The sequence below is a fragment of the Panthera uncia genome (assembly GCF_023721935.1).
Source record: "Panthera uncia isolate 11264 chromosome A1 unlocalized genomic scaffold, Puncia_PCG_1.0 HiC_scaffold_17, whole genome shotgun sequence".
NCBI lineage: Eukaryota > Metazoa > Chordata > Mammalia > Carnivora > Felidae > Panthera > Panthera uncia.
The window spans coordinates 3,497,942-3,508,530 of NW_026057577.1; the positions used below are offsets into that span (position 1 = coordinate 3,497,942).

Genomic DNA, 10,589 nt, shown 5'->3' on the forward strand with positions numbered 1-10,589 from the left:
ATTTAATTTAATGCATTTCATTTCTGAAAAGTAACCAGAGCATTGGCTGTGAGTATATCTGAGCAGATATAACCCAGGTTATTTTTTTACTTTTCTAGAGAGGTATGGAGCTATTATATAGGAGGACTTGCATAATTTTGGATTCGCTCTTTTTTTTTTTTTTTAGTTTACTTATTTTGTGGAGGGAGGGAAGAGCAGAGATAGAGGGAGATAATCCCAAGCAGGTTCCATGTCGGCATGGAGCCCAATGCGGGCTGGATCCCATGAACTATGAGATCATGACCTGAGCTGGTATCAAGAATCAGATGCTTAACCAACTGAGCCACCTAGGCACCTCTGGATTCTTTCTTTCTTTTTTTCTTTTTTAAATTTACATCCAAGTTAGTTAGCATATAGTGCAATGATAGTTTCAGGAGTAGATTATTTATTTAGTCTAAGGCAATATACCTCCTCAGGCAATCATTTGGCCTGTAGCATGAAAAACTATAGTTTATCAATTTATCAATTAAAACCACCAAATAAATAGCACATATACATAAGATCCTATTAATATTTAAATATTATTTTCCTTTTATAGAAGTGTTGTGATTAAAATTAGTTTCTTTATCATCCAACTTCCTCTTAAGATTATATACAACTGGAGAATGCAGAAGCATTTTTTTTTTTTTTGCTAAAGGCAGAATTAGATAAGTGCCATAGTTTTAAAAAGTGAAAAGGGATTTTCTGTTTGGAATAATGTTCATCTGATTCTAAAACTTTCTTGTGAAAGTTTTACATATGTTATTAGCAAATAGTTATCTTTTGCTTACTATTAATGCTAGAAGAAAAATAATCAATGTCTTTTTCATAACGGAAATGAGAAATACCTTTGACTCTTGGTCACACACACATAATATAAACATTGTTTTTTTTTCTTATGGAACCAGAGAAACAAATTCAATAAAATATAATTTTTAAATTAGTCCATTTTTCCTCCAATTTTTTTTTAAATAATAAGTTCTACATTGATTGCTAGTCATAATATTTTTCAAAACCTTTTAGAATAGTGGTACAGCTTCCAAAAAGTGCAACTTTATTTTGTTGGAATAAATGTTAAGATTTTAAGATACTAATATATTCAGGTTGACTTAATGGGACAAATAAAGTATTTCTTGACCATGCTAACATAATTTGACTTTTCAACCAGGACTAACTAATAGTTTTTATAATATATATCTTGAAAAAATTCTACTGTATCAACATTGTGCTACAGGGACCATTAATGCTGTGGCATAAAATCTATAAACAGGGACGCATGGGTGGCTCAGTTGGTTGAGTATCCAACTTCGGCTCAGGTTATGATCTTGCAGTCCGTGAGTTCAAGGCCCACCTAGGGCTCTGTGCTGACAGCTCAGAGACTGAAGCCTGCATCGAATTCTGTCTCCCTCTCCCTCTGCCCCTCCGCCACTCACACTCTGTCTCTCTCTGTCTCTCAAAATTGAATAAACTTAAAAATTGTTTAAATTAAATCTATCAACATATTTCAATAGAATTTTATCATCCAAAACCTCCATAACTTTTAACCTAGATCTATACATATGAATACAATTGCCTTCACATGGCATTCAGCTTATTTTTCATTGTGATGTAGGGGATACCAAGTTTATATCTTTACAAATGGAACTTAAAGAAACTGTTATACATTGATGGAAAGAGAGAGGGAGAGAGAGAGAGAGATTCACATGTAAAAGAAAGTTTTTATTATGAGTACTAATAATTTATCTAGTCTATTTTCTATTTATCATGCAGATACTTTGGCCTTAGTGCACATGTATACTGAAATACACTCATTGAAATACTTTGTTTCTCTAAAAACAAGATTTCTCTAGTTTTTTCTTAATTTTGACAAGACACCTAACATAACTATAGTATTGTACATTTAAAAATTTGGTAATTGGCTATATCTCACACAAAGTCTGCCTTCTCAATAGCCAAACTATGGAAACAAATATCATGCAAATTGAAGGATAAATTTATTTCTGAATTGAAATTATTTGCTTGACTGTTCCTAACCACTATAGAAACATTGGTGAGTGCAAGGATTCAAAAAATAAACAAATTAGGAAAGTTAACATAATATTAATGAACAAAATATCTCCATATTGATGTTGAATTTTACTCATTTTGTTTGTTTGTTTGTTTGTTTTTCTGGAGAAGTCATATACTAATCTTTTGCCCAAACCTAGTTGATGACATATAATGAGGGTCACAGAGTTAAAATTGTAGCCAATCCTTTATATTCAGAAGGCAACTGGTATGGACCAGGACCTCCATACTAAAGGACACTTTTCCCCACCCACTGGCCTCTGATTGTGGCTGTTATGTTCACCAGCCTTTACTGGTGGATTGGCTAGGAAGGATATTAGTTCCTCAGCATTGAAACAAAACCATGTTCTTCCAATAGCCACATTTTATATATCGTCCTGGACTGTAGTTTTTTAAAACAACCTACCTAGGTACAAAAATCCACCTTCCCACTTAACGTGTTGCAACTGTGAATAAGCAATTTACTCAGTTTCTTCATTTGTGAAGTGGATCGTTAGAGTATTTACTTTAGAGATTTATTTTGTAAATTAAGTGAGCTAATCCATGGAAAATGTTTATAAAGAGGCCAACTATGTTATTGCTCGCCCTTAACTTTCCTTATTATTAGGAGTCCATGATCATCAGGAAATAAATTAATACACAAATAACCATTATTGCTCATCCTCCATATTCTGGGCTTTGTTGTTTATTACAGACCAGAGACAATGAGATATGGATGGAACAAACCAAACAGCAGTGACAGAGTTCATTTTTCTTGGGTTTTCTAGTGTTCTCTATCTGCGGCTCACCTTGTTTGTGATATTTCTCACTGTGTATCTGCTCTCCCTCATGGGAAACACTCTTATTATTTTCATTGTTCTCATGGATGTTGCACTCCAAACACCCATGTACATTTTTTTAGGAAATCTGTCATTCCTGGAGATCTGGTACACCACAGCCACGGTGCCTAAGTTGCTGGCCACCTGCCTCACACAGGTTGTTACCATCTCTGTTTTTGGTTGTATAACCCAGTACTACTTCTTTTTCTCCATGGGAGCTACAGAGTGCATCCTGCTCGCAGTGATGGCCTATGACCGGTACCTGGCCATCTGCAGCCCTTTAAGGTATTCACTTCTCATGAGTCTTCGGGTGTGCCTGCAGTTTTCAGCTGGATCATGGATTGGGGGCTTCATTGCCCCTCTGCTACCTACTATACTCATCTCCCATCTAAACTTCTGTGGCCCCCAGAAGATCAACCATTTCTTTTGTGACTCAGACCCCATTTTTAAACTGTCTTGCTCTGATACATTTTTGGTGGAGGCCTTGGGGTATACATGTAGCTCTGTTGTGATTTTAAGTTCTTTCCTTCTCACTATGTCCTCATATGGGCACATTGTGGTCACAATAATCAGGCTGTCTTCTCGGGAGGCTCGGAAGAAAACTTTCTCCACCTGTGCCTCCCACCTCACTGTAGTATCTATCTATTATGGCACCATTATTTTTGCTTATGTTCGCCCTCCAGCCAAGTACAACTTCACTATTGGTAAAGTGATCTCAGTGTTCTACTGTGTGGTCACTCCATTGGTAAATCCTCTCATATACACCCTGAGAAACAAAGATGTGAAGAAAGCTTTCAGAAAACTTCTATCACAAAAGAGACTGCTCTTGGCCTGATATATGAAAGATTTGAGAGATACTCTAAAATAATCAATTTAGAATGTCAATTTAGAATGGGTTCCCAAACCACATTTACAAATGGTAAGTACTAAAAAGTATATTGCAAAATTGCCATCACCTAATATGAACATGTCTGTGTTCTTTACATTTTGCTTTGAATTCTACTGCAGTAGATGGTCTGTAATTGCTATGTTTAAGAATGTTGGCATTGAGCCATTGTGATAAAGAGATAAATCACACAAGCTCCCTGCCCACACATAATGAACAATAGGAAAGTAGTCTTAGTCCCATATTTCAGTTGAGAACTTTTATAATTTATACTTTATCAATAACTATGGGACAAAGACTGTTTCTGTTGAATCGAGCAGTGTTACTCTGTCTGGTAGTTGTGCTCTTATAAACATATCACTTTGTATGTGAATATAACTTAGTAAATAAACATATAATATACACATATGATAAGCCAGCACTATTTTTAAAGTTGATTTTTAAATTATGCATATAAACATAAATAGAAAATTTCACTAAAAATAGGAAAATATTATATAATTCAGATTTTTCTAGATAATTGAATTTCAAAATTTTAGCAGATGTTAACAAGGATAAGAAGTGGAAGGAAAAAGAAAGAAAAAACTTAGAACTGGACAGTACCATAATAGGATATCTAACATAGTAAAACACGTATCAATTATCTTGCATTTTTATAAAATATTCAAGCAGACAATCAGATCAGAATAAATTAAACCAATTAAGAAGGAGAGAAGAAAAAGTAGAAAATAGGAGCACAAACCAGGTTTTCCTTTCTTATGTTTGCCTTCTTATGTTATGAAGAAACTTTATATTTTAAATACAGTTTAGTGACAAAAGGGATGACAAAGTGCTAGAGGAAATACGTTTTTCTAAACTTTTTAAGATAAGTGTTTTCCACCCAATCACTTCCTCAACTCTTTCCATTCAAAGTGATATCAGTGCAGTAAAAGCATCTGAATAGTCAGGGAGCTTGTTAGAAATGAATATCAAACCCCAGACCTCTTGAATGAAAGGACACAGTTCAATAGGATCCCTAGTTGACTAAAAGGGAGATTAAATCACTAGACACACTACTTTAGGAAACCAAGGCTTTAAATAATGTATTTTTAATGGCATGAGTATATAAAAAACCAAGAGTTTCTTACACATGCCAATGCTTAAAATTGTTGTTAACTTTGGTGTGTCATTTTCTAGTATTATGAACAGTGTAATATTTTTTTTCCTGAATTCCTAATTAGGTTTTATTTTTAAAACAGAACACATCCATGGGAAAATGTTGTCAAAATTCCCTATACATATACATAAAAAACTTGTGCCATACATCAACATTTTTTCTAACCCTTCGTTTTTCCATCAAAATATCAAAAGCTATGTAAAACTCTCACAATAACAAGGAAACATTCTGTATCAACACACTGTTGTTTTGAATGCCATCTTACTGCAGGAGAGGAAAACTTCTATGTTCCCAGGTTCTGTGGCAAAAACTAAGTATTAAATTGCCATGAGACAGATTAACATAAGAAAAGCATACACATTTTATTTTAATTTCCATGTGCACATGGGGGTCTGTAAAAGGTGAATGAACCTGAAGAAGCATTTGGCCCAAGAGCTTATATATATTTTTAAACAAAGAATGATTAATTGTGGTTATGTGACAGACAAATAGGCTTGAGCAGTAATTATGGGAAAGTGCCTAAGGAAATATATGGGAGAAACTAAAGCAATTCAAGTATTATTTTAATAGGTTTGTTTTATAGGTACATATTGGGATCAACTCTCAGTCCACAGTGATGAGAATGTTCTCTTCCTGGGACAGGGTACACACCTTTCATTAGGGAATGTTATGACCTGCTTTTAGATAAAAAGAGGGAAATCAGGGAGCCCTCCCTGCATATTCTGTTTCCCAAAATAGCCAATATGTTAAAGTGGCATATTTTGGGTGACATGTTCTTAACCACCCACAACTGAAAATAGAATTCTTTATACTTGTTAATATGGTAATATTTCCAAATCTAATTTTTTGGCCAGAAAAAATCTATATCTTCCCTTTATTTATTATGCTAGTCATCCCAAAGCTCTAACTGGATTTTTCATTTTTTTAAGATTTATTCGTATTTGAGAGACAGAGGGTGAGTGAGGGAGGGAGCAGAGAGAGACAGGGAGACATAGAATCCAAAGCAGGCTCCAGGCTCTGAGCTGTCAACACAGAGCCCCACGTGGGGCTCAAACTCACAAACTGTGAGATCATGACCTGAGCTGAAGCCAGATGCTTAACCCCCTGAGCTACCCAGGCACCCAAGTATCTGGATTTCTTTTAATGCTAGGGCCAACCTGGGAACAAATGTGTTCTTGAGACATTCATGACTCAGTTTAAACACATACAAAAGAAGTTTTCCTGTTCCATTCATTCATTTTCATCCCATTGTTATATTTTTGTAACTTCTTTGGTCTTACTTTCAAAAACTGCAGTCAAGGTGGTTCATTGGAAAACTATCCATTACAAGCTGGTTCATTGTAACCCTAGTACATGTTTAAGCAGGATGCATTAAAGCAAATTATCATGGAATCTCAAAATCTATCCTGCTGATGATCTTCATAAAGCAGTGTAATAGCATAAGACAAAATGCAAATGTGAGTTTAAAAAAATGAGGAAAACTAGTTTAAAAATTTTAAAAAATGAGGAAACATCAAAATAAAAGTCAAATAATATTTAATTTTACTTTGATTATAGGACTACAAGAGTGTTTTATGAAACTTCACAAAAGGTACTGGAGATGAGAAATATATTAATAAGAGAACATTTACTTGTTGTTTTCTAAGTTGAGACAATATATTCATACATAAAGTTTTGTGAACAGAGTTGGCAATAAATGTGTATGTAAACATTACTTTTAAGTATTTAAGAAACTTCCTGAAATAGGAATTTGTAAACATCTTATTGGTCTTATAGCTTTCTCTGCGGTGTAAATGTGTTAGAATAAATGTTACCTTTTACATTTTTAACGCCAACTTTTTACTTATGTATTTCTCTGAAATACTAGTTATGGGATTTCATGTAAAATATCTACTTGTCTCATTGATGATTTCATAGTGAAATCAAAGGCTTTTGTAGGCTTGTGCTGTGAAACCTCACACGTAGAAAACTGAAGTCAGCTTTATTCTACCCTCCTCAAGAAAAAGAAAAGAAAACTATATTGTTAGAGGCTCCTCAGTATTTAGGTTGGAAAGTAGGGCACCAACGCCATCACTATTCTCCTATGCTATCATGATTTATAGCCAATCCATCACAAATTCTTATTTTTACTACCAAATTATTTCAAAATGCATGAACATATTTCCAAGTCCTTAGACATTTCCAGAGTCTGAACTACAATGCACTCATACTTGAATATCTTTCTCTCAGGACATACATAGTTCAGTGAGAACTACATGCACAACCAGAGGTGACATTTTACAGAACACGTTTTCTCCCTGCTGAAAATAGATCAATACCTTTGTCATGCTTTAAAAATATAAACTGAATAAGTCATCCTGACTGAGAAGCCCTGTATGGCCCATCACTAATTGCCTTGCTCTTTCTTTTTTCAAAGGTAAAGCCTCACTAGATTGTCTTATCACTATGTCCTAACCATGTTCGTTCTCCCACATGCCACGGCTCACATTGCTTCCTCCACTGGACCCCTTCCCCCAGCAGCAATCACAGTGTGCTCCTCTTCCTTCAGGATGTTTTTGTGGGCATCACTTCCTAAAGGCAGTCTTTGAACTCACTGAAAAACTCAACCCTTTCTATAGCACCATTTTCCACTCAACAGGTATCTTTCACTCAAACATTGCTTACTTAAAGTTTCACATAGTTCATATGTTTATGTATTCATAGTACCTAATTCATGTTATTTTATTTCACTTCAAATAATAAATTATGTCATGGTTATCAAAAATCAAAGCTATTATAAGAAGACGTACATTTAGAAATCACAACACTTCACTTTTCTTGTCTACCCTATTTTCTTTTGCCTACATAGGGAAACAATTTAGAGTGCTTTCTTGTATTCAGATCCAGTGTTTATTTGACATTCCATTCTCCTAGATTTTCTTTGTAAAAAGCTAAAGACACAGGTGTATGAAATAAATAGGAACTTACAATACTTACTACACAAAAACCTAGTATACTATACACATCATACTGTAGCTTAATTGTTTTCACTTTGTGATTAAATATATTGAATAATGATTAATGCTGTGGTAAGGAGCACTTTTAATTTGTTACTTTATATTCATGGGGTACCATATATTTTTAAAATCTCCCTAGTACTAGATCCTAATTACTGCCTTCATACATTGTGACATATTGCCCTAATCTGCAATTAGATGAGTGTCCCCTTAAAGGTAACAATCTGCCCAGGAAATTATAGCAATCCTGGGGTTATTTCTGGAACCCAAGAATTTTATCCATATTTTTAGAATTAAAAGCGTGTCCAGCCTACTCAACTGCCCTTTACCTTGTGTTCGAGAGTGAAATTTGCAAATGGACAAGCTCCACTCCATAATAACATCTTATAGTATGTTCTCTCACTTTAGGATAACAGATAATAGCAAAGCATATGAACTATAAATTAAAAAGATATATTCTTTAATATGTACTAAAAAAAAAAAAAAAACCCTCTACCCCTGATAGGAATTACTACCAACGTTAACCAATGAAGGTAAAGAAAATTAGTTCAACTAAATTAAAATAAATACCCCAGAAAGAACATGGGGCATCTGAAAAACTAGCATACTTTAAAAAATAACCACTATATATATCAAATAAAATTTCAAGAACAAATTAAAGCATAATAAGAGTCTCTCTGATATAAAGATTACAACAATTAGGATAAAATGAATCACAGTGTAATTTGCTTATTAAATACTGTGAATTGTCGGTATTACCTTTTATTTATCTTCTTTTTTCTTGAAGTATAATTAACATATGGTGTATAATAAAATAAAAAATTATTTATTTTCTTTTTTCTTGAAGTATAATTAACATATGGTGTATAATATTTCATGTATACACGATAATGATTCAACAATTCTATATATTACAGTGCTCATCACAATAAGTGTACTATTAACCCTTTTTTACTATTTTTCCTTTCCACTTACGCACTTGCCTTCTAGTAATAACCAACAGTTTTTTCTCTGCATTTAAGGGTCTATTTTTTTTTCTTTGTCTTTCTGGGTTCTTAAATTCCACATATGAGTGAAATGGTATGGTATTTGTCTTTCTCTGACATTTCATTTAGCATAATACCCTCTAAATCCATTCATGTTGTTAAAAAATGCCAAAGTCTTGGGTGCCTGGGTGGCTCAGTCAGTTATGCATCTGACTTTGGGTCAGGTCATGATCTCATGGTTTGTGAGTTAGAACCACATGTCAGGCTCTTTGCCAACAGCCCAGAGACTGGAGTCGGCTTCGGATTCTGTGTCTCCGTGCCCCTCAACTTCTCACATTCTGTCTCTCTTTCTCTCTCTCAGAAATAAACATATTAAAAAAAATAATAAATGCCAAACTCTCCTTCTTATGGTTAAGTAATATTCCACCATATTAATACATATATACATACATGTATAAGGAAGTTCATATATTTATATATGAATGCATATATATATATATATGTATGCATCTGACTTCAACTCTATTGTCTGTTCTATTGATGTATATATCTGATTTTGTGCCATAAATGGTATTTTCTCTATCCATTCATCTGTGGATGAATACTTGGGTTGCTTCCATATATTGGTTATTGAAAACAAAGTTGCATTAAACATAGAGGCCATATATCTTTTGCAGTTAGTGTTTTAATTTATTTGGTAAATACCAAGTAGTGGAATTAGTGGATCATATGGTAATTCCACTTTAATATTTTTTTGAACCTGCATACTGTTTTTTCCACGGTGGCTGCACCAGTTTGCATTTCCACCAACAATTCATGAAGGTTATTTTTCTCCACATCCTCTCCAAAACTTGGCTATTTCTAGTGCTTTTGATTATAGCCATCCTGACAGATACAAAGTGATATCTTGTGGTTTTGATTTGCATTTCTCTGATGAGTGATTTTGAGCATCTTTTCATGCATCACTTGGCCACCTGTGTATCTTTTTTTTTTTTTTTTTGGAAAAATGTCTACTCAAGTCTTCTGCCCATTTTTTAATTGAATTTTTGTTTTTTATTTTATTTCTCCTTTTTTTGGTACTGTGTGTTTATTATGTATTTTGAATATTGACTGATTATTTTATATATCATTTACAAATGTCTTGTTCAAAACAGGTTGCCTTTATTTTTTTTTAATTTTATTTTTTTCTTTTTTTTAAAATTTACATCCAAATTAGAATATAGTGAAACAATGATTTCAGGAGTAGATTCCTTAGTGCCCCTTTCCCATTTAGCCCATCCCCCCTCCCACAACCCCTCCCATTACCCTCAGTTTGTTCTCCATATTTATGAGTCTCTTCTGTTTTGTCCCCCTCCCTGTTTTTATATTATTTTTGATTCCCTTCTTTTATGTTCATCTGTTTTATCTCTTAAAGTCCTCATATGAGTGAAACAAATTTCACTTAGCCTCATACCCTCCAGTTCCATCCATGTAGTTGCAAATGGCAAGATTTCATTCTTTTTGATTGCCAAGTAATACTCCACTGTGTGTGTGTGTGTGTGTATATATGAAATATATATATTCATATAAAATATATATAAATATTTATGTAAAATTTAAATTTAAATTATAAATATTTATGTAAAATTTAAATATTATATATATATACATATATATGTATGT

The 10,589-nt window shown here is 33.5% G+C and overlaps 1 protein-coding gene across 1 annotated transcript; it reads left to right on the forward strand.

Annotated features, from left to right (window-relative positions):
• Positions 1 to 2,796: 2,796 nt before the first annotated feature.
• On the forward strand, positions 2,797 to 3,738 carry LOC125934790 (olfactory receptor 5A2-like). Its single transcript, XM_049648387.1, has one exon. It carries the CDS (start codon positions 2,797 to 2,799, stop codon positions 3,736 to 3,738), a length of 942 nt encoding a protein of 313 aa, XP_049504344.1.
• Positions 3,739 to 10,589: the final 6,851 nt, after the last annotated feature.

Excerpts from the sequence above, each read along its gene's own strand:
- LOC125934790 (XM_049648387.1), top strand. The coding sequence starts at position 2,797 with ATGGATGGAACAAACCAAACAGCAGTGACAGAGTTCATTTTTCTTGGG.